Raw genomic sequence first — 25054 nt, forward strand, 5'->3', positions numbered from 1 at the left:
CAAAGACCATAATTAATTTGCCAGAATTGTACATAATTATGACATAACACTGAAGGTTGTGCAATGTAACAGCAATATTTAAACTTAGGGATGCCACCCGTTAGATAAAATACGGAACGGTTCCGTATTTCACTGAAAGAATAAACGTTTTGTTTTTCGAAATGATAGTTTCCGTATTTGACCATATTAATGACCTAAAGGCTCGTATTTCTGTGTGTTATTATGTATAATTAAGTCTATGATTTGATATAGCAGTGTGACTGAGCGGTGGTAGGCAGCAGCAGGCTCGTGTGCTTCAAGCATTTTATGCTGTTTATGACTTCAAGCCTATCAACTCCCGAGATTAGGCTGGTGTAGCCGATGTGAAATGGCTAGCTAGTTAGCGGGGTGCGCGCTAATAGCGTTTCAATCGGTGACGTCACTCGCTCTGAGACCTTGAAGTAGTTGTTCCGCGGCTTTTGTGGAGCAATGGGTAACAATGCTTCGAGGGTGGCTGTTGTCGATGTGTGCAGAGGGTCCCTAGTTCGAGTCCAGGTAGGGGCGAGGAGAGGGACGGAAGCTATACTGGTACACTGGCAATACTATAGTGCCTATCAGAACATCCAATAGTCAAAGGTATATCAAATACAAATGGTATAGAGAGAGAGTCCTAATAACTACAACCTAAAACTTCTTACCTGGGAATATTGAAGACTCATATTGCACTTTTACTTTCTTCTCCAACACTTTGTTTTTGCATTATTTAAACCAAACTGAACATGTTTCATTATTTATTTGAGGCTAAATTGATTTTATTGATGTATTATATTAAGTTAAAATAAAAGTGTTCATTATAATTGTCATTATTACAACAACAAAAAAAATATATATATATATAAATCGGCCAATTAATCGGTATCGGCTTTTATTGGTCTTCAAATAATCGGTATAGGCGTTGAAAAATCATAATCGGTCGACCTCTAATACAATTATTTTATCGATAGGAGTGGGAAACAAGGTGCTCATGCATTGATAAGCACACCAAAGAGGCATTTCTAAAAGGCCATTTGCCTTTGCCTTTGAATTTGCAAGATAACTTTTCCTTCATTTTGATTTCAGCAGAAATGAAAATGTGGCACTGACTTTCCCATTAATAAATGCTTCAGCATTGTCTCAATGAAGAGTTCGGCGTTCGACTAACCACGTGGGATATGCACGTGCAGTTACAAGCCTGCTAGAGTTAGCGGCGGGTGGACGAGCAATATCCACCGTCGTAGTATATGGATGAAGCCTGAGCTGGAATGTGAGGCCACCTGAAGCTGGTTAGCTTTAGAAAACCCTGAGTAGATCTTGCTTGCTCAGTAGGATACCCCTCAGATTATTATAATTTTTTTTTAGTTTAGAATTTAATCAAATAGTGCAATTTGGCCAGTTTTGTTAATTCTTACAAAGTAAATGGGTAAATTACAGTAAAAAGTTAATAGGTCAAATGAATGTTTTCCATTAACTAAGACGCAGCTGCTGTTTTACCGGTTGTGAGGATTTCCCCCAACAGATTGTGGTGAAGAAACACAGACTTTTGCTTTCATTTCAAATTATTCAAGTTTGAAGTACAGTATATTATTGAGTCACAGCTGGTTGATTTCAAGACTAGTAACAGAGGAGTCAAAAGTAAAAATAAAAATGGAGCATCTGTTGGCAGTTATGAAACTCACAACATCTGACACTTCACCCTAATGGTCATAGCTACAGTACTTCTGTATTGCCATTTTTACTTTCTTTCACTTCCACTCCACAACATGGACAATGGAGATTTCATTAAAACAAACGACAAAGAACCTACCCACACCTGTTGAAAAGTGTTAGACCGCAGTTGGTGCATATTTTAAAGTGAAGTATTCAGGCTGACAACATCAATACAAACCACTGAGCTGACACCAAACAGAAAGAATTATACAATTCAAATGTACTTGATTGATTGTTTGATTCCATGGGCAGTATGTTACTTGGATCAGAGAAGGGCCCTGTTTAATTGGACACTTGTGGGATGAACCCTGCTGGGATTAGCTGTTGATATGATTGACAGATGTAAAACCCTTTGATGATTGACTGGTGCTGTTACTGACAGTTGTGCCTACCTATCTTCTCCATGTTTGCGTGGGTAGACAGGAAGCCCTGCTGCAGGAGTGTCTCTCTGGTCTCCTCATCCTCCACCTGAATCTCAGACACCATGTTACACGGTACGTAACCATGACGACCGTTCAATTCACCGCGGTAGAACCCGTCCGAGTCTTTATCTCCGTAGATCTGTACAGGAAAATGGAGGATGGGGACGGTGAAGAGAGAAAACAAGATGGCTGCCGTTAGGTTGTGCTATTACTGTCTTAACTTATTAATGGAAGAAGCATAACATGGATAAACGTTTTGCCTTGAACAGCCTATAATTAATGATAGATTAGATGAGAGAGTATGTAAAACATGGTGCTAGGGATATCACTATTCCAGCAGGCAATACTATCATTTTAACCAGTTGGGTTCCATACCTTGATGATCTGTCCCTCTCTGAAGGGCAGTTCCTCCTCAGCGGCATCAGGGTTCGGAGACATGTTAACTGGGTCGTAGGGGAACAGCGCCACAAAGATACGCACCTCATTGTCTCCTATAGGCCGCGCAGGCTCCATGCTCTCTTCATGCAAACACACAAACAGATCCAACATTATTTGGAGACACAGTTAGCCTAAGCATTGCGGTGCATACACCTGGATTTGCCTGGTCACACACACACCCACACACATCCCCCACGCCCACACTCCCACAGTTCTCCAAATCCAGACGGGAGAGCCCACTCCCACTCTGTTAAAATGTCTGTGTTTTGTTTTGGGCCCCCAACAGGCTTGGGCCAGCTCTGACTGCATGTGTGTGTATATGGATGTGGGTACACAGACCTGCCAGTCACTGCGCCCCCTTATGATGAATTCAGACTTTTTGTTGTGGCCCCCACCCCCATTAGAGGTGCCCATCACTGGTCTATGTGATGTAGTGATCATGATGACTGATTACCTAGACCTATATGCAGGTCTATAGGGCAGTGTAGGGAATGTGAACTGCTGTAGTTAACTAGGACTTAAGCTGCACCAATGAGACAAGGTTCGATCTCATTAGGAGGGATCAGCCCATCTGTATATAGCAACAGTCAGACTATAGGCAAGCAGAGCAGAGCTGACAAGAAGAAATAGACCACATTCATATGGTCTGTATAGATATCTGGAGATACTGTATGTGAGAACAACATCTTTGCTGATCCCTCCCTCTCTGGTGTCGTGGGGCGTACGTGCAGAGTGCATGTGTGTGTGTCCTATGTATGTATCTGCACGTTCCTTGTTCTTCCACCTGCCGCTGAGAATAGCAGAACTATATCTGTGAGCTTTTCCATGAGAACACAGCTGTGAGATTGAAAGAGGGAGAGAGCGAGAGAGCGAGAGAAAGAGTGAAAGAGGCAGAACGAGAGACAGGAGGGAAGGAAAGAGAGAGAGAGAAAGATGCAGAGAGAGAGAGACTCCAGCTTGGTTGGTTTCACTGTGGGCTAATCTAGGGTACTATTGTCACGGTTGTCTCTTCCTCTCATCCAGCTCATGTCTGGACGAGCCATTTTGGAGTTAAGCCGGTTCTAAGCTTACAGGCCATCTCTCGCTCTCCCCAATCACCCTATCCCTGTTAAAGTACCCCCCCCCACACACACACACACAAACTCCTAATCTGACATCCTGGTGTCTTTCTCAGAGAGAGAGACAGAGGCAGACAGAGGCAGACAGAGAGAGGAAGAGAGAGATAGATCGCAGAACAAGAGAGACAGAGATAAAGAGAGAGAGAGCGCACGAGAGGGGGGGGTGGCGAGAAGAAGGATGAGGAATGAGATTCTGACCATTGAGCTCCTGCCTGGCCTCTGCCCTGGTCAGCTTAGGAGAGAGCTCAGCCTGTCCGCTCCACCCGGCACTAGCCTCCATCGAAGGGTCTCTGCCAGGCTCCTGGTCAACATAAAAACACACACACACACACACACACACACACACACACACACACACACACACACACACACACACACACACACACACACACACACACACACACACACACACACACACACACACACACAGTCAGAGAGAAAGACAGCAGCACAAAAGACAATAACTTGCATTCAGGTTGTACAGTAAGGGACTGCAGGGTTAGAGACATGAGTAGTATGCAATAAGGATCAGGTGTTTTTTCAGGCCTTGTGCAGGTTGAATGAGTCTGGAGAAGCAACGGTGCCGTCAGACAGACAGACAGACGCTAGGATCTCAGATAAAGGGGACATGCGACGCATGACAAGCCAACTACACAGATGCCGGTAGAGAAGAGGGAATTTAAATACAGCCACGGGGTACAACGAGTGAGAACACACCCATTCTGCTGCAGCAGCTGCAATGGCCTGGAGGGCAGGTTTTCCCCGGCGCAGGGCCAGAGTGAGGGGGTCAGGCTGTGACCCCTCTACCCACCACTCAGAACTCATCTGCTCCACCACCACCTCCCCTCGTTCCCCGCGGTCATAGGTCAATGGATCCTCCTCGTCAGTCCCATACTCAATGTCGATCTCTGCTACCGAGCCCACAGGGGACTTGACCGTCCGAACGGTCTTGCTGACTAGGTAGGAGCATGGTGCGTGGCCGGTGGCCTGGGACGTTAACGCAGCGACCGCCATCTGACTCCGTAGCAAGGCTTCTCTTCTGAGCCTGTCCCCTAGCCCGCCTACCAGGGAAACCGTCCCCATTCCATTCCTTCCCCCACCGTGGTGGGCCTTCTGGGGGGCCTGACGCACCCACATCTCCTTACTGGGCCCGAGGACCAGCTCCCCCTCCTCAGGGTAGCTGATGCTGTCTACTGTGTCTGCGTAGTGGACCCTGTGCTGGGGCCGAGCCCTGACAGCACCACCACTGTGTCTGGGTAAAGGCTCTTTGGCTTCAGCTCTGCTGCTGTGGTGGTGGTGGTGGTGGTGGGGCTGGGGTTGGTCTCGGGTTCTGTGGTAGTGGGGGTCATCGGGGTGGAGGTGTGTGCGGCTGGGCCTGGCTTGGGACTGTCTTCGGTGGCGACGGTTATTATAGTCCTCGTCCACACTGTTGTCCTCTTCATCAGTGACCTCTGGGATGCTGAACAGGTGCTTGTTGAGGTGATGATGACCGTGATGGTAGTGGTAGGCCTGAGCCTGGGCCTGTGGAGGAAGCTTCAGAATACTCTCCAGAATCTCTTCGTCGCTGTCCGGCACCTCCCACTGGTCTGGCTACAGGGGTCATGGGTCAAGGGTCACAGAGGAGAGGGTGTAACAGGTTGAAGGTAAGAGGTTGGATATAGGAGATGGAGATAGGAGGTCAGGAAGGAGGCGGATGTGAGCAGGTTGGGCAGGGCACGATGGCATAAGGTAGGGGTGAAGTGTGACATACAAAAAAAAAAAGAGTCAAAACAGTGAGTGAATTCAAGAATGAAAGAGGGAAAGTAAAGCAAACGTAACAAAAACAGAGGCTGTCCTCAGCAAGATCCGTAAAATCAAGTGTTTGTAGTGAATGTTTACCCTGTCGGCTCCTGTGGTGTACCCCCGGGCCAGGGTGGGTCCAGGGGGGTCTGAGTACATGTCCTCCTCCTCTTCCTCCAGGATATCAGATAGATCCGAGCCCCTACTGTTCTCTGTTGCACCGTACAGAGGCTCCACCAGGCCAACAGCATAACCCTGACACACAGAGCACAGCCACACAGTACAACAGGGCAGGCTTAGAGCATGTGGAATAACCAATCATGTCAATACAAGTGAAACGTAAATTGACTAGGTAAATCCTCCAAATGCTCATTTTCATAGTAGGAAATGTTACTATGAACATTGGTATGTCTTGGTATAATGCCTCTATCCTCAATGCTCTCTAGTCCAGGGGTTCTCAAATTTTTTGGGCCCACGACTCCATTTTGATATCTGAAAGTTTGCACGACCCCAACCATTTCAAAGAAATGATGTAATTAACATCCAATGTTGACTTTTTTATTTGTGGCTATGACAGTCAATTGCAAATTAGTCTAACTTAATCTCTCTTATCTCACCACCACTAATGAGATGGGTGTGGTTGACACATGTCGAGTCAGAGCTTCTCAAAGTCAGGGGGCGTGGTCGACAGTACGCACGTCATCTCTGCTGTCACATCCAACCTGGATCTATTTTTTTTTTTATATGCAGACGAGAGCACTGAATCCAGCTTCACACAGATATGAGCTGATGAAGGGTACCATGAGTTTTAATGCTCAGAGGGAGACGGAAGTGGATTCCCTTTGAGTCAGAATGCATTTACAGGTCACTACCTGTAAATGGTTCGTCTGCAGCATTCGGTCCTATGACAGCTTGATCAGCTGTTTGACTTCACTTAGCGGCATGTCGACTGAGCCAGGATCACAGTCAAACTGATTGGGAAGCAGGTCCCAAAGTTCTCTTCCAAGCATTGGAGGTGCACAGTCACCACTCATGTGGGACACTTACTGATGCTATTTTCTGTTAGAAACATGCACAGCTGAGGGAAGGGGGCATGGTTTGCTTTTGAAAAACTCTCTCCAATAAGAATTCTTTCCTATCTGACAAAGGTACTAATGTGAGTTTCGGTGCCTCAACCTTCTCACACTTTATTTTCTGGTAATATCAAAGTCTCTGCAATATTGTGTGGTTTCATAGCATAGCAGGCCTATCCATTCACAATGGAACGATTCAAGCGCAATTGTCAAGTGCGGCCTTTTTCCATGAGCTAAGGGTGCTCTCTGGTTGAATTTTATCTTTTACATTTGAATAATTTTCATTTCGATTTTTAAGGGTAACCACTTCACAATGATTTTGAGATACAAAGACGATATTATAATATATATATAAAAAACGACATATTTAAAAAAAAAAAATGCATTATCCAATGACCCCATTTCATATCAAGTGACCCCATATGGGGTCACGACCCCTAGTCTAAAGCACCATGTTGATAAATACGAGGTAAGGATCCCACAGCCTTTCCTAGACCTAGATGAGTTACTGGTTCATCTAGTCAAGGGGTGAGGCTGGGTGAGAAAGAGTTGAGAAAGGCTGGGTGAGGAAGAGTTTCTTTCTGCAATGAACATCATCAGAGGATTAAAGCACAATGTGAGGGGAACATTGGAACAATAAAGAACACATCAGAGTTGCCGTGCATATTGCATCTGCCCAGAAAACTGGCAATGATATTTAACGTGTCACATTCCAAAAAAGCACAGTCAGCACTAAATAACTAACTAACAAACCAACCAACCAACCAACCAACCAACCAACCAACCAACCAACCAACCAACCAACCAACCAACCAACCAACCAACCAACCAACCAACCAACCAACCAACCTGTGGCTGCCTGCTGAAGCCTGGGTCCTTCTCCTGCCTGAGGAACTCCTCCATGGACACCAGGCGTGTGGTCGACCTCTCCATGGAGTAGTCTGGTTCTGACTCCAGGGGAGAGGGGGCTTTGGGGGGCTGGAGAGAGTGTCTGTCCTGGGGTGGGGTGGGGCAGGGCTCAGGGGTTGAAAGGTTTGCACGGGAGTAGTCCTCCGTGGGGAGAAAGTCTGTGATGGACATGACGGGACGCGGAGCTCCGGGGATTTCTGTGACTGCTCTGCTCTGCTCCATGGCTGCTGCTGGGACTAGGCCTGGGACTGGACTCTGGTTGGGGGGCAAGGCTGCATTGACCTGGAGAACAGACAGGCATACATACAACATACACTTAGTTAAAATAGTTATAATAACGTAAACTAGATAATAACATACCTGTAGTACTATATATTTTAGAGCAGTTGCAAGGCTCCAGACTGAGACCATTTAGTCGCATTTTGCGATTCTTAGGCTGTGCGAGTAAAATGTTTCATTGGTCGCATCGGTGCGAACTGAAAATTGAAGCTGGTCACTCCAAACATATTTTGGGGCAGCTAAAAGCCTGATTTGATAAAACAGTAGCCTAATGTGCATTATTTTCCTCATCCCTGCATGAAAGTGTCTGCCCTGTCCCTGTGTCTGTTTCTCCTTTCGCGCTGAGTAGGCTAGCGGGAGAGAAAAACGATTGTAACATAAAAAAAATGCAATTGCTCCAATATAAACGTTTTGAAAGCAGTTGTGCCTGTTGGTGAGAGGAGGGTCTCAGCTCTCTGTAGGTATTACTCTCAACATTGACTGTGCGCGGAGACTGCATAGGCTATAGACATAAATGGGTATGCTGCTTTTTAGGACATTACATTTACTGTTACATTCATCAATTCCACGGCTAACTAGCAACATATTATATTTTGCGATCTACCTAATGCATTTTGAGTTTCCACTTCCTCAGATGGTGAATTAGCCCCAAATGAATTACCTTACGTGATATTTAATTTATACACACATTTTTCTTAGCAAATTCATCTCTATTTGAACAGAATAAATGTGCAATTCTGGAGCCCTATATTGAGAGTAAAATATAGCAACAATAGAGCAATTATCAACCCAAAATTCATGACAATCACTGGTTTAGGTTACACATAAAAATAAGATGATTGCAAATTTGTTACTATTGTGTGATGCCTCAATAAAGTTTGGTGCGACCGAATAATGGGCTGGTGCCACAAACTGAAAATGTTAGTGTCACCAGTGCCACCACGGGAAAAAGTAAGTCTGGAGTCATGAGGTGATTTCTAGAGTTCTGATGAGAGTTTTAGAGGAGGTGTTGTTGCATTTTTGTAAGTACCGTTGTGTTGATGTGAGAGGCTGGTGGTAGCATGGCCTGATAGGCTGGTTGTATTGGTGGTGACATCATAGCCTCATAGGCTGATGGTACTGATGGCAACTTCGCCTGATAGTTTGGTGCTACTGGAGGTGACATGGTGGCCTCATGCACTGCCAAGGCATCCCGAGGGGAAGCAGGAGACTTGGCTAAGGGGTTGGCCCAGGCCTCTGCGTACGAGGCAGGGAGCGGGGAGGAGGCCTCTAGGTGGAGGGTGTGGACTGGGGGAGAGTTGGCAGAGGGCAGCCCCCCATTAGGGACCATGGCGTGTGCGTCTAGCGGCGGTGAGGCCGTGGCGTAGGGTAGCGTGGAGACTTTGGCAGCTAAGTTCCCATAGGATGGGGATTGGGGCTGTACGGGTGGTGATGAAGACAGGAAGTGGGGTGACTGGTAGGGTGGTGACTGATGAACGGGGGGTTTGGAGGAGCAAGGAGCGGAGGTAGCCGAGGCCTGGTCCGTCATAATGGCGGCTAGCTTGGCGGGCACGTTGACTGGCACAGAGTCGGTGGACTCCCCGTGGGCGGACATGGTGCGCACGGTGAGTTGGTGGGCCATCATAAGGGACTGGATTTGAGACGGGCCCATTAGGGCACTGCCTGCCGTGGGGGATGACACCTCCAACACCTAGGGTATGGCAGGAGAGGAGATGGGTAGTGTCAGCAGCACAGACACACACTCTCTACACAAAATATCCTCACAGCAAAACACTCCAAACAAAAACCATCTTCACAGCAAAACACTCCTACACACTATCCTCACAGCAAAACACTCCTCACACACACTATCCTCACACAGAGACATAAAACACCTCTCACTTAAAGAATATAAAAGTCAGCGACATAGGACAAGGCACCATCACAGATACTGTTCACAGCCCAAGCTGAAGCACTGCAAATACCATGGCACATTTAAACACAAACTAGCGTCTTGAGGAAGAGAGCAACAGACTCAATGGGTCTTTAGAGCACAGAACCTCTCTGAAAACACTGGCTTGACAGACAGACCGATTCAAACTAATTTCAAAAGCATTTCCCTCTCAGCATAATTTCATCCCCATTACATCCAAAACCTTAAACACTCTCCTCTGTTTGCAGTGCATTCAGGTCCAGAAACACAACACTACAGTTATTGCCTTTTTCTTGTCAGCGTAGATGGTGTATCCGGTGACGCGGACTCCGTTGGAGGTCCCAGCCGCATCGATGGTGACAGGCAGCCAGCTGATAAGGGCGATTCCCGGGGAGGGCCCCTGCTCCAGCTGCACATCTAGAGGAGCATCTGGGGGGCCTGGGAGAGGAGGTCATAAATATTAGAAGACAAGCAAATCTTAGGTCTTAAACAGGCCCTGATTTCATTTGTCCTCTCTAATCAGGGCCTGTTTAAAAGACCTGGGAACACCAGGTGAGTGGAATATATTTTCATGTAAAAAATTAAACCAGCAGTTCTTCAGCCCTCTTTGATCTCCAGTATCTCTCTACCCTGTTTGCTCACTTACCTGCGGCCAGCATGGTAAAGGTAGTGGTGGCGGTCTTGTGTTCCCGCCTCTCCTGGGGAAGCTCCCAGGGGGTTTGGTGTGGCCGAGCCTCCACCTTGACCGTGTAGTGCAGGCTGGGCGTAAGGTTACTGAGGCACAGCGAGTAGCTGCCAGCCTTCACCAGCTCCATCTCCTCCTCATTCAAGGACACAATGTGCACATAGTTACTGTTGCTGGGCAGCCACGACAGGCTGGCCGAGGTGGCGGTGACCCGGTCGACTCTGAGCTGGGTGGGCGCCACACATACGTCCCTGCCCACCAGCATGGAGCAACGGAGCTGGTCCGAGCTGCCGCGCTCAGTCAGGCTCTGCACAGACACTCGATAAGCCTTGAGATTGACGTCTAGTCTCTCTAGGACAGCTTTAGTCTGGGAGCCAAAGGGCACGTTGAGCCTCAGCTCCTGGTCCACGTACACATTGTAGCTCCACACATTGCCCCAGCCCGCTGGCACCAGCGGCCCATCCCAGCCAATGATGATGCTCTTGGCCAGCTGCTTGATGAGGGTGAGCTTGCGCGGGTAAGGCACAGTGTCCACCCCCACCTCTAGGTCTAGGTCCAGGCCGTTGGTGAGGGGGGCTGGGGAGAGGGGTCGGAGGGAGGGGTCCAAGACCTGCTCCCCTGAAGGGAAAGAGACGGATAGGGGACCTGGGTTGGAGGCTGAAAACGTAGGGTCGGTCCTCTCAGAGGTACCTGGGCCCCCCAGGCGGAGGTGGTGCTGGTGGCTGGCACTGTGCAGGCTGCTGTCCAGCAAGGAGTTGTGGGATATGTCTGTGCCCTCTGGAACGTGGGCACTCATCATGTCGTCATCTGAGACGCGCTCCACAAAGTTGGAGGGGACCAGCCCTCTCCGCCCGTCCATCAGCTCACCTGCAGGGGGACACAGAGAGGCAGACTTGTGTTTGGTATGTCGACACTAAAAACCTTGACCGTGTTAAAATGTCAGTGTTAAAATGGGAACTTTCAGTGTAAAAAAATCTAACTTTATAAAACTGTTATAAAATGAAAGTGGCAATGAGCAGTAGAAAAAAGAACAAAGTGTAATCCCAGCCCATGTTTTGGTAAAAAGCTGAGGAATGGGTTTGGAGAAATGTAACCACTCAAATTCAAATTCAGAGCTACAGATGCAAGGACTGACCATCCATGATATCAAAATGATAGTTTTAACCATGTTTTGAGGCTATATAGTATTTGTTTACATTTACTTTGTTTACAAAGATCAGAGTAAAACAACCTTATATTTTGGGTTTTGATGGAGTACAACAGTTGTACTAAGCTCATGAGGCATTTATACGTTATTTTCTTAAGAATTCATGTTTTGGATGTAGCAACTGCTGATTGCCCCTTTAAGGTTTTGGAGAAGGCTCACCTTCATAGAAGCCGTCGTCATCCATACCGCCATAAACATAGATGTACTCCCCAGCGGTGAGTGGCAGCTCCACCTCTGGGTTATCATTTGGACCATCATAGGGGTTATAGCTGGGGAAAAATAAAGTCACATTATCAACACTAATGTATTATAAACATTACCCATCTCATCGCATTGTTACAGTTGAATGCTGAGATAGAAAAAAATTATCATAACTGGTCTCCAATTCAATCTACTAAATACCGAAGGCATACTACTAAATAGTATGCCTTTGGTATTTAGTGAAGGCATACTGCTGCTTTGGCCAAATCTGTGTCTGCCAGTCCTTACCTGTATCTGCCGATGAAGACCTGTAGCTTGGCAGCTCCTCTGAGAGCGGTGTAAGGTGCTGGGGACACATCAATGTCCAACTCCTCCACTTCACTGGCCGTGTCAACCTTAGAACATGACAGTCAACAATGAGGCCACTGGAAACCTGTTATACTGGGTGGCTCAGTTGGTAAGAGCTTGGTGTGAGCAATGTCAATTCCTAGCAATGTCCATTCCTAGCCAGGTTCAATTCCTACAGTTTCACATATTCATACAAAAAACATATACTCACTAGAATGTAAGTGGCTTTGGATAAAAGTGCTTCCTTAGTGTTATATATAATTTCTACTGGAACCTTGAGCTGCCAGCAGGTTAACATCTTACCAACACCTGGCTGGATCAATGCCTCCTGAAAAGTAGAAGGCCAGGGCCACACGCAGGATATGTTTTTCTGCCACTGACTTACTCCCTCAGAGATTGTGCAATGAGATTTATGTATAATGTGGGCAATGGGCACAATTCACAGTGGATTGGGACACTGGCCACTAACAAGCTGCTTATACGGAATGTTCTCTTCTCTGAAAATGCTCCCTTTAATACCACACAGCATCAGCTTAATGATCTGACTGCCTATGTTTACCTCTGTCTGTAGGCAAGGGGTAGGCAACTAGATTCAGCCATGGGACAGTTTTTGTCCAGAACATGCCTGTAATCGGGTAAAATGAAGGGGGGAGGGGAGTGTATCTTTGTTAACAGCAGCCGGTGCGTAATCTCTAATGGTAAGGAAGTCTCAAGTTTTTGCTCGCCAGAGTTAGAATACCTCATAATGAGCTGCAGACCATACTATTTACCAAGAGAGTTTTCATCTACAGTGAGAGAAAAAAGTATTTGATCCCCTGCTGATTTTGTACGTTTACCCACTGACAAGGAAATGATCAGTCAATCATTTTAATGGTAGGTTTATTTGAACAGTGAGAGACAGAATAACAACAAACAAATCCAGAAAAAAGCATGTCAAAAATAATATAAATTGATTTGCATTTTAATTAGGGAAATTAGTATTTGACCCCCTCTCAATCAGAAAGATTTCTGGCTCCCAGGTGCCTTTTATACAGGTAACGAGCTGAGATTAGGAGCACTCCCTTTAAGAGTGTGCTCCTAATCTCAGCTCGTTACCTGTATAAAAGACACCTGGGAGCCAGAAATCTTTCTGATTGAGAGGGGGTCAAATACTTATTTCCCTCATTAAAATGCAAATCATTTTATAACATTTTTGACATGCGTTTGAATCTAGTTGCCTACCCCTTGCCTACAGAGAGAGGTAAACATTGGCAGGGAGCATTTTCATTTTTGACATGCGAGATTCCAAACTCTCCACCATGGCCAAGACCAAAGAGCTCTCCAAGAATGTCAGGGACAAGATTTTAGACCTACACAAGGCTGGAATGGGCTACAAGACCATCGCCAAGCAGCTTGGTGTGAAGGTAACAATAGTTGGTGCGATTATTCGCAAATAGAAGAAACACAAAAGAACTGTCAATCTCCCTCGGCCTGGGGCTCCATGCAAGATCTCACCTCGTGGAGTTGCTATGATCATGAGAATGGTGAGGAATCAGCCCAGAACTACATGGGAGGATCTTGTCAATAATCTCAAGGCAGCTGGGACCATAGTCACCAAGAAAACAATTGGTAACACACCACGCCGTTAAGGACTGAAACCCTAGAGCGCCCGCAAGGTCCCCCTGCTCAAGAAAGCACATATACATGCCCGTCTGAAGTTTGCCAATGAACATCTGAATGATTCAGAGGACAACTGGGTGAAAGTGTTGTGGTCAGATGAGACCAAAATGGAGCTCTTTGACATCAACTCAACTCGCCGTGGTTGGAGGAGGAGGAATGCTGCCTATGACCCCAAGGACACCATCCCCACCTTCAAACATGGAGGTGGAAACATTATGCTTTGGGGTGTTTTTCTGCTAAGGGGACAGGGCAACTTCACCGCATCAAACCGACGATGGACGGGGCCATGTACCGTCAAATCTTGGGTGAGAACCTCCTTCCCTCAGACAGGGCATTGAAAATGGGTCGTGGATGGGTATTCCAGCATGACAATGACCCAAAAACACACAGCCAAGGCAACAAAGGAGTGGCTCAAGAAGAAGCACATTAAGGTCCTGGAGTGACCTAGCCAGTCTCCAGACCTTAATCCCATAGAAAATCTGTGGAGGGAGCTGAAAGTTCGAGTTGCCAAATGTCAGCCTTGAAACCTTAATGACTTGGAGAAGATCTGCAAAGAGGAGTGGGACAAAATCCCTCCTGAGATGTGTGCAAACCTGGTGGCCAAGTACAAGAAACGTCTGACCTCTGTGATTGCCAACAAGGGTTTTGCCACCAAGTACTAAGTCATGTTTTGCAGAGGGGTCAAATACTTATTTCCCTCATTAAAATGCAACATAACATTTTTGACATGCGTTTTTCTGGATTTTTTTGTTGTTATTCTGTCTCTCACTGTTCAAATAAACCTACCATAAAAATTATAGACTGATAACTTATTTGCCAGTGGGCAAACTTACAAAATTAGCAGGGGATCAAATACTTTTTTCCCTCACTGTATATATTTCGTAGCTGTCTATTTACCACCACAAACTGATGCTGGCACTAAGACCACATTCAACGAGCTGTAGAGGGCCATACGCAAAGAAGAAAATGCACACCCAGAGGCAGCACTTCTCGTGGCCGGTGATTTTAATGCAGGGAAACGGAAATCCGTTTTACCTTATTTTTATCTGCATGTCACCTGTGCATTAACTGTTACTCTCTTGCGGGAATTCCACTAACAGTCCGTATGTAGCCAAATGCAGCTGCTGCTCATTCCGTTTGCTTGAAAATTGATAAATGGTTAAAAAAAGTAAGGCCCGCATCCATAGATACACATACCAGCTCTACTGGTAGTACTGCTACTACCAGCAGTACTACACCTGCACCTGTCAACGACACAAGTTGTTCTGCTTCCACGAGCACATCCAATGCTAGCATCAGTAATTCTACATTTGTTGTTAGCACAGCTAGCATGGACACTGACAGTTGTGAATCTGATGCAGCTGAAGAGCTACTGCCCCCTTACCCGGGAAAGCACCGAACAACAGACAGGGACGTTGGACCATCGAAGAGGCGCAAATATGATGAGAACTACATTGATTTGGGGTTCACATATATTGAGAGTAGTGCCTTTCCTCAGCCACAGTGTGTTATATGTGCAAAAGTACTCTCACACAACTTAATGAAACCTTCACTCTTGCGCAGACATTTAGAAACAAAACATGCCAACTTAAAAATAAGCCACAGTTTTTTGAGCGAGAATTAAGACGACTTTTGAGTAACAGATACCATTAATAAGAAGCATCTTATATGGTGAGCTACCGAGTGGCTAGGACAGGCAAGCTCCATGCTATTGTGGAGGACTTAATTCTTCCTGCTGCTGTGGATATGGCTGGGACAATGCTGGGGGAAAAGGCCAAAGAAACTATACACAGACAATGCTTTCATCAAACAACACTGGTTCACGACGCATCAGTGACATGGCAGGAGATGTTTTGAAACAATTACTGCTTCGCATACAAGCTAGTGAATTATATGCGTTACAGCTGGATGAGTCAACAGACGTGGCGGGCCTGGCACAGCTCCTGGTATATGTCCGTTACGTTTATGGGGGGGGGGGTCAATTAAGGAAGACATCCTCTTCTGTAAACCACTGTAAACCAGGACAACACGAGAGGATATTTTTAAAGTACTGGACAGCTTTGTGACATCAAATGGACTTTGGTGGTCAAGATGTGTTGGTATCTGTACTGATGGAGCAAAAGCCATGACAGGGAGACCTAGTGGAGTGGTAACGCGCGTGCAAGCAGTTGCTGCCAACGCCACTTGGGTCCACTGCAGCATCCACCGAGAGGCCAGTGGCGGTTCTAGACCATTTCAACTGAGGGGGCCAAGCTGGGGCCAGTTGTATTGTTAGAGGGGCCAGTTACATTAGACGTTATTGTTGTCATATCATTTTCTTCACTGCATTGCAGGCATTAGCAAGCAAAAGACCATGTTCATAATTATCATCGTTGCCATTGTCTAATAACGGATGTAAAAAAAAGAAATGATAGCAAAAATGAGTTATGTAAAAATTATTTCACACTCCACATTTAGGGGGGCCACAAGGGGGTCCAAAATTGTTGTCACAGGGGCACTGCCCCCCCCCCAGAACCGCTAGTGCGAGAGGCTCTTGCTGCCAAGGGAATGCCTGACAGCTTGAAAGACGTTTTGGACACTACAGTGAAAATGGTTAAAGCAAGGCCCCTGAAATCTTGTGTATTTTCTGCACTATGCAATGATATGGGCAGCGACCATGTAACTCTTTTACAACATACAGAAGTGCGCTGGTTATCAAGGGGCAAAGTATTGACACATTTTTTATATATTTTTTTTTTAATTGGGAGACAAGCTTAAAGTTATTTTTACTGGCCATAATTTTCACTTATCTGACCGCTTGCATGGTGACAAGTTTCTCACACGACTAGCCTATCTTGGTGATGTTTTCTCTCGACAGAATGATCTGAATCTAGGATTACAGGGACTCTACGCAACAATATTTAATGTGCAGGACAAAGTTGAGGCTATGATTAAGTTGGAGCTCTTCTCTGTCTGCATTAACAAGGACAACACACAGGTCTTTCATCATTGCAAGATTTTTTGTGTGCAAATGAACTCAAGTTTACGGGACAATGTCAAATGTGATATAGCGAAGCACCGGAGTGAGTTGGTTGCGCAATTACGCAGGTACTTTACCGAAATGAATGACACAAACTAGATTCGTTATCCCTTTCATGCCCTGCCTCCAGTCAACTTACTGATATCTGAACAAGAGAGCCTCATCAAAATTGCAACAAGCGGTTCTGTGAAAATGTTATTTAATCAGAAGCCACTGCCAGATTTCTGGACTGGGCTGCGCTCAGAGTATCCTGCCTTGGCAAATCTCGCTGTTAAAACACTGATGCCCTTTTCAATCACGTACCTATGTGAGATTGGATTCTCGGCCTTAACAAGCATGAAAACTAAATACAGGCACAGACTGTGTGGAAAATTATTTAAGACTGAGACTCTCCAATTACAACCCAACATTGCAGAGTTATGTGCATCCTTTCAAGCACACCCTTCTCATTAACCTGTGGTGAGTTACTCACAATTTTCGATGAGCGAATAAGGTTTTATATGTATGATGGTCAAATAAAGAGCAAAATGATTGATTATTATTATATTATTATTTTTGCCCTTGTCCTATAAGAGCTCTTTGTCACTTCCCACGAGCGGGTTTATGACAAAAACTCACTCATTCTTATGTTTAATAAATGTATCGTATAGTATGTGTGGCATGCTTACAATGATGGCAAAAGACAACATTTGAGAGTGCGCTGACCCTGGTGCTAGAGGGGGTACGCAGCTGGAGGTTGAGTGTTTGAAGGGGTACAGGACTATAAAAGGTTTGGGAACAACTGGCCTAAAACATTATTCCTCACCTCAAGTTCAACTGTCGGTGTCAGTTGGTGAGCACTGCCTTCATATCATACGCCTGCAGTATAAATATACTTATTGCCTCACCACACCAAACCTTCACAAAAGTTTCACCATTTTATTAGGGTAACATCAAAAGTAAGTCAAGTAAATTTTAATAGGGAAAATACGAGCAGGATGTTATATTGCAGCAAACATTACAGTTGGAACTTAATTTGGCAAAGGAAATGGCTCAGAATGAAACAAAATAACTGGTTTAAGTTATGAACAGGCTGTATTACAGCAATTACCAAGAATGGACTAGTGCCTACCGTACCAAACAAATGACAGGAATAGGCTAATGATATTTATTTTACAACAGGTCTACTTACAGTGCATTCGGGAAAGTATTCAGACCCCTTGACTTTTAAAAAATGTGTTACGTTACAGCCTTATTCTAAAATAGATTAAAACAATTCCCCTTGACAATCTACACGCAATACCCAATAATGACAAAGACATTTTTTGGTGAAATTTTTGCAAATCAAGGATCTCTCTGTACTTTGCTCTGCTCATCTTTCTCTTCATCCTGAGTAGTCTCCCAGTCCCTGCCATTGAAAAACATCCCCGCAGCATGGTGCTGCCACCACCATGCTTCACCGTAGGGATGGTGCCAGGTTTCCTCCAGACGTGACACTTGGCATTCAGGCTAAAGAGTTCAATCTTTGTTTCATCAGACCAGATAATCTTGTTTCTCATGGTCTGAGAGTCCTTTAGGTGCCTTTTGGCAAACTCCAAGCGGGCTGTGATGTGCATTTTATTGAGGTTGGCTTCCATCTGGCTAAGGTCTGATTGTTGGAGTGCTGCAGAGATGGTTCTCCTTCTGGAAGGTTCTCCCATATCCACAGAGGAACTCTGGAGCTCTTTCAGACTGACCATCGGGTTCTTGGTCAACTCCCTGACAAAAGCCCTTCTCTCCCGATTGCTCAGTTTGGCCAGGCGACCAGCTCTAGGAAGAGTCTTGGTGGTTCCAAACGTCTTCCATTTAAGAATGGTGGAGGCCACTGTGTTCTGCTGCAGAATTTGTTTTATACCGTTCCCCAGATCTGTGCTTCGACACAATTTTGTCTCGGTGCTCTACGGACAATTCCTTTGACCTCATGGCTTGGTTTTTGCTCTGACATGCACTGTCAATTGTGGATCTTTTATAGACAGGTGTGTGCCCATTCCAAATCATGTCCAATCAATTGAATTTACCACAGGTGGACTCCAATCAAGTTGAAGAAACATCTCATCTCTTAGAATTAGGCTGTGAGGTAACAAAACGTGGAAAAAGTCAAGGAGTCTGAATAATTTCCAAATGCACTGTATAACCCATCTAAAACTAAATACGGAACACACAATTAAATGACAGATCGAACTTAATTCAGCCAACGAAAATGTCTCAACAGAATGAAATAAAAACACATTTGCATATTTAAATAACTGGTTTAGATATGCCTACAATGATAACAATGATATACAGTAATAATAATAATAAAACCAATGATTATAAATACAAAAAAAATTATTAAGTAAAAATATGTATTCCTACCTGAATAGCGAGTTGCACAGTAGCCTGCATTTGGCAGCGCCAACATTCTTCCCATCTTTGTCCACTACAATATTAAAACTTGTCCATATGGACATTCTACTTCTAGGCTTTTCACTAAAGCCATAGGTCACTCTCTAACTTTAATTTTACTCCATTGAAAAGGGCCTCCATCTTCGCAATCAACAGTAGCCCAAGGATCCTCTCTCGCTCTCTCTCCTCCAGATAACCGGATGTTCGTGCCTGACGTGGTCCGCTCCGCGGTCCTGGAATGGGCCCACTCCTCCAGACTGGCCTGCCACCAGGGCTCCTGCCGGACCCTGGCTTTTGTGCGACGACGCTTTTGGTGGCCCAACATGGTCCCCTTTTGCACTAACTCTTTTGACTCACATATGCTGCTCCTACTATTTATTATTTATCCTGTTGCCTAGTCACTTTACCCTTACCTACATGAGTATATATATAGTATCTACCTCAATTACCTCGTACCCCTGCACATAGCACAATTATCATTACTCATTGTGTATTTATGCCTTGTGTTATTATTATTTATTATTTTTCTCTTTGCATTGTTGGGCAGGGCCTGTGAGTAAGCATTTCACTGTTACTCTACACCTGTTGTTTATGAAGCATGGGACAAATAACAATTTGATTTGATAATCATTTGTACACTGCAAATCAACCACAAGTAAGCACCAAAAAGTGATTGTATTTGAAAAATAATAATTTTATACCTTGATTGAGCTATATTGCATGCTAATGCCATTTTTTTTATACTAATACAATTGCTCAGTAAAATAGATTTAGTTTAACAAGTAATAAAAACAAATCTAAAAAATATTAAAATAATTGGATCACCTGTTTTCAATACTCCAGCATCGCCCCCTCACACACTTGCGAGGATAACAGAAGGTCTGAATCCTAAGTAACCTGCACTTTGTTTGAAGTAATAGATCAACATAGTAACTGTAGTAGGTCAAAGCTGTGTGCTGGAAAACCATGAGAGGAGTAGGGATTGTGGTGCTCGTGAATTTCCTTTATTTTTCGGACCAATGCCTACTTCTAACTTAAAATATAGTTTTAGTTTTTAATACATATCGCACAGTATTTGTATTACTTTATCTTTTTAATCTATCTTTTTTTCCCCTTCTTTATTTTTTTTATTTCACCTTTATTTAACCAGGTAGGCTAGTTGAGAACAAGTTCTCATTTACACCTGCGACCTGGCCAAGATAAAGCAAAGCAGTGCGACACAAACAACACAGAGTTACACATAAACAAACATAACACAATCGGAAAAAAAGAAAGTCTATATACAGTGTGTGCAAATGGCGTGAGGAGGTAAGGCAATAAATAGGCCATAGTAGCGAAGTAATTACAATTTAGCAAATTAACACTGGAGTGATATATGTGCAGATGATGATGTGCAAGTATAAATACTGGTTTTCCAAATAGCAGAAAAGTAAATAAAAACAATTTGGGGATGTAGGTAGATTGGATGGGCTATTTACAGATGGGCTATGTACAGCTGCAGCGATCGGTTAGCTGCTCAGATAGCTGATATTTAAAGTTAGTGAGAGAACTAGAAGTCTCCAGCTTCAGCAATTTTTGCAATTCGTTCCAGTCATTGGCAGCAGAGAACTAGAAGGAAAGGCGGCCAAAGGAGGTGTTGGCTTTGGAGATGACCAGTGAGATATACCTGCTGGAGCGTGTGCTACGGGTGGGTGTTGTTATTGTGACCAGTGAGCTGAGATAAGGTGGAGCTTTACCTAGCAAAGACTTATAGATGACCTGGAGCCAGTGGGTCTGGCGACGAATATGTAGCGAGGGCCAGCCGACGAGAGCATACAGGTTATCAAGGGATCCAATCATTTTTAACCCCACTGAATGTCTCTGTATACTTGGAACAGATTTCATAAATACAAATATTTTGGGGATTCATTCCTGGTGATTAAAATATATATATATATATATATATCTTTACTAAAAACTTTGAAGGACCCCAAAAAATCACTTGCAGGCCGGTTTTGGCCCACTGGCTGCTTGTTGCAGACCCCTGCTGTAGGCCGACACAAACATACAAACAATCGCTGCCAGTAGGATGAAATTGCACCCTATTCCCTATAGGCTATATCGCACTACATCCCTATATATAGTGCACTACTTTGATAGGGTTCAGATACACACACGGATATACACACACACTGATACAAACGTTGAGTGTTTTGTTCGTCGACTGGCCGTATGTCTAATTATAGGGTCTGAGTGATACATTATGCGTAAACAATAAGTAACAGGCATATTTTTTATCACTCCCTGCCAGCAAAAAAACCTTTTAAGGATAATCACTTACAACTACTACAACCTTAATAATCCACAGCAGTGGGATTATCTCAGTAAATATGAGCTTTAGAGAGCTAGCTGCTACTGGTGCTGCCTGTCCTGACCTGGCTGGTTTAGATGGATGAGAGGGAGGGAGGATAAAGATCTACTACAGAGAGACTTAGACCCAACATTGGCTGGCTGGGGCACGCAGGACAGACATCAGCTAGCTACAACATACAGCTGGACACTGGATGAGGGAGAGGTCTGCTGCTTTAAAACATGGAAGAAATGGTTTAAAAGCCCAACCCAAAAGGGTCTTATCTTTTGAATTGTATAATAAGTGCTGCATTTGTCTTTGGCCAGTATGCTACATGACAGTGCCATGTGAGAGAGAGAAAGGTTAAGGCACAAAGCTGGACACTGTATGAAAGAAGAGTCAGACCACCCAACCTCAACAGGGTCCTCTTCTCTTATCTCTAGCAATGTGTGTGTTGTATTTGCCTTTATTTATTTAAGCCTAGGCTGTTTGATAGTACAGTGTGAGAGACAGAGAGAAAGGCTAATGACGTTTTTAAATCCATGAAGTCTGACGTGCAAATCCATAGGAATGACTGTGCCATTTTGTTAATCTCAACAAGCAATCTGTCCTAACCATAGAGTTGTAAAGGAGGAGACAATCCATACGAGCGGTTTGATCTTGAGGAATATTTGAACCCAATTAATTGAAAATAGCATTGCATTTATTTTCATGACTAAAGACGTCAGCAGCATGTCTAATGCAAAAAACATCTTAATCTCTTTGTGTAGAAGATTATTGTGTGTGTCACTAGTAGATACCCATAGGCTTCCAGTCATTGCGCTAACGCTAGTTAGCATTGGCACGCGAAACTACCTCTAACATCCTACATACTGGAAACCGACATAAAAATAGTAACCACGAGTTCATCTGACTCTCGGGAAGTAGATAAAGGGCCTTATTGCCAAAATCCTGAAGTATCCCTTTAAACAAAACTCAAATACTAAGCCAATCTGAAATTGTCTTCTAGTCCTACCGTTAGTGAGACTACTGTACCATGTTTTTAAGTTGAACAAGAAACTCCCCCATATGAATTAAGTAGTGACTTTCCCTATGCAATAAATCAGGATTAAATTATGTGAAACAGTGTTAGAGCTCTCACCTCGTGTGGCGTGGGGCTGGTCCTGCGTGGGCTGTGATGGGGGCTGTGGTGGGACTCGGCCGACTTTGGGGAGAGGTGGGTGGTGTCAGAAACAGACTTGGGGGAGCTGGAGGACTTGGTCAGGCTGATGGTGGGCAGCTCACGGTGCTTGGTGGTGGGGGAGCGTGTGAGACCCGCAGCGTGAGGGGTGGCCCCCATCTGGAGAGTTGCCGCCACATCTACAGGGAGGAGGAAGATACTTCATGAGCAAACAAACATCTCTTTGCTTTTTTCATGTTTCATTGAAAGGATAGCGATAGAGTAACAGGAAAGTTAGGAGGAGAAAGTGTGCTAGAAGAGCAGTGGGTCGGATTGGAACCCACGTGAGCACAAGTACATGTGTTCTGGAGGCAGTGGCCTAGACCGCTGGACCACCTCAGGCTACAAACAGGTCACAGAAGAGGATGTATTTGTCAAATTGGGGGTTGGTGTTCTAGGTCCCTGGCTGATTTAACAGTGGAGTGGAGGGAGTAAAACCCTCCTGTCCCCATCTGTCTCTGCGCTTAGAGGTCACGACCCCCGAGCACAGCACCATACATGGCACACCGGGGCCAGAAAGAACTAAGGGGCTTAACCATACAGCCCGGATATCACAGTTGTTGACCCACGTCTCTGTGTGTGTTTGTGACCTTCGTGTGACCTTTGTGTGAGAGGGATTGTATATGTGTGGCATCATTCATACAGCCACTCACTGCAAGCCCCACCAAACCAAACCAAGTGATTGTGAATATGTGGGTCGTTACAATGAACCTAACAGTGATTTCAGGTACCCAGTTACTCCAAAAAGACCAGGAAAGGGAGTAATAGTGCTCATGGTAGCAGTGACAGTCTCAATGACCCAAGATCTCTAGGAACAGTAGCAGTACATGGTAGCGAGGAGTCCTAAGGGAGAGTATCTCTCTCCTCCAGACTCCAGAAGTCAATATCATCACCCAGAGAGTTCAAATCATCCCATAGGTAGGCCACCTTGATCTACAACAGAAATAGCACACCTACTGTACATGGCTGGAGGGAGGGATGGATGGATATAATAGGGATTTGAAGGGATACTTTAAAGCCAGTGGCGGCCAGGATTACAATATATTATGTTCTCAGTCCGGGTCTGCATCAAAGTGAATGCATCATGTGGAATCCCTTTCAAACGTAATCATGTCGATTTAAAAAGTAATACCAACACAATCCTACATGGCGATCCAGGGTTGGAACAAACACTCTTTAGTTTAGCAATCTTCATGTGTACAATCAATCTTGGTAGAAACTATCGACCATATTGGTAAACTGTGCCTGAGGGAGATTCTGTACTAGTAGTTAAAATGAGCCCGAGGGGGCATACAAAGGCCATATGAAGATGCATTTATTGGGATGGGGAGTATATTTCATGAAGGGAATATGAGTGAGTATGTGGAATGTATTGGTGTCGTGACGGTAATATGATATGGTTTACTGGTTAGGGTAATAATATCATGGTAATAACGGTTGCCCATTGGCATGTATCAGGAACATAATGGTAATAACGGTTGCCATGGTTACCTCCAGCGAGGCCCACACCGTTGGTCAGATGGCAGAAGGCACGGTTAGTGAGGAGTGCGGAGCCGGCCAGATCCAGTTTGCCGGCCTGCAGTCGGAAGGTCTCCAGCTCATGGCTGAGCAGGCCGAACTGTTCACTCTGGCTGCGACATTTATCCTCCAACTCGCGTACCTTAGACTGAAGACAGCACAGAGAGAGATAGAGGTACACACACACATACATACAAAGGATTTAGTTTCAGCTCCTAGGCAAACAAAATATCATAGGCTAATGAAAGGGTACTTGTGTGGTGGCCTACTTTGACAATCTGCCTATTTAAAAATGATACTACTGGAATATCAACTTTAAAAAATGTACTTATTATCATATGCATAAACACTCACAATTACATTTAGGATCAAATTAAAAGACAAAAAGGCGGGAAAAGGAGTGAAAAGGGTGAGTAACAGGTTTCAGGGCCTTAGTAAGAGGTGTTGGTTTTGTGGGTGACAAACAGAATCTGAAGCGTAGCTAGCGTAGTTTGCAGCGAGTTGCATGTCCTCCGACACAGTTCTGCAGCGCTCACAGTCACACTAGCAAAGCCACTACAGAGCCACGGCCACAGCTCAGTCAGAACGCTCTAACAGGGTTTAGCATCAGCCCCGAGTGAGTTTCTATAACCGGCTGCTTTCACTTCCGGTTGTGGTGGGAGTTTCCTGGTAGTGATGTGACAGGGCCCCTAGCTAAACGAAACACACGTGCACTGACACACACACACACACACACACACACACACACAAACACAGCTTCCTGTCAAACCTCTCACCTACACCACCAAGCACAGCCTGTCCCAAATGACTG

At 45.0% G+C, this 25054-nt stretch overlaps 1 protein-coding gene across 9 annotated transcripts in view; it reads right to left on the minus strand.

Annotated features, from left to right (window-relative positions):
• The window catches only part of LOC106567401 (peripheral-type benzodiazepine receptor-associated protein 1), a 196607-nt gene that overhangs the window by 19453 nt on the left and 152100 nt on the right, over window positions 1-25054 (minus strand). For 8 of the 9 annotated variants that reach the window (XM_014136586.2, XM_014136590.2, XM_014136588.2 and 5 more), the window contains 13 exons: window positions 24217-24391; window positions 22648-22865; window positions 12037-12143; window positions 11707-11816; window positions 10302-11207; window positions 9942-10093; window positions 8774-9433; window positions 7405-7746; window positions 5582-5737; window positions 4421-5293; window positions 3902-4004; window positions 2523-2665; window positions 2118-2286 (listed from right to left, as the gene is read on the minus strand). In XM_014136586.2, coding sequence (XP_013992061.2) covers window positions 2118-2286; window positions 2523-2665; window positions 3902-4004; window positions 4421-5293; window positions 5582-5737; window positions 7405-7746; window positions 8774-9433; window positions 9942-10093; window positions 10302-11207; window positions 11707-11816; window positions 12037-12143; window positions 22648-22865; window positions 24217-24391 — 4114 coding nt within the window. The remainder of the gene's footprint in view (window positions 1-2117; window positions 2287-2522; window positions 2666-3901; window positions 4005-4420; window positions 5294-5581; window positions 5738-7404; window positions 7747-8773; window positions 9434-9941; window positions 10094-10301; window positions 11208-11706; window positions 11817-12036; window positions 12144-22647; window positions 22866-24216; window positions 24392-25054) is intronic. The other variant, XM_014136595.2, reaches the window with a different exon arrangement.

This window comes from Salmo salar, chromosome ssa13 (genome assembly GCF_905237065.1).
Source record: "Salmo salar chromosome ssa13, Ssal_v3.1, whole genome shotgun sequence".
NCBI lineage: Eukaryota > Metazoa > Chordata > Actinopteri > Salmoniformes > Salmonidae > Salmo > Salmo salar.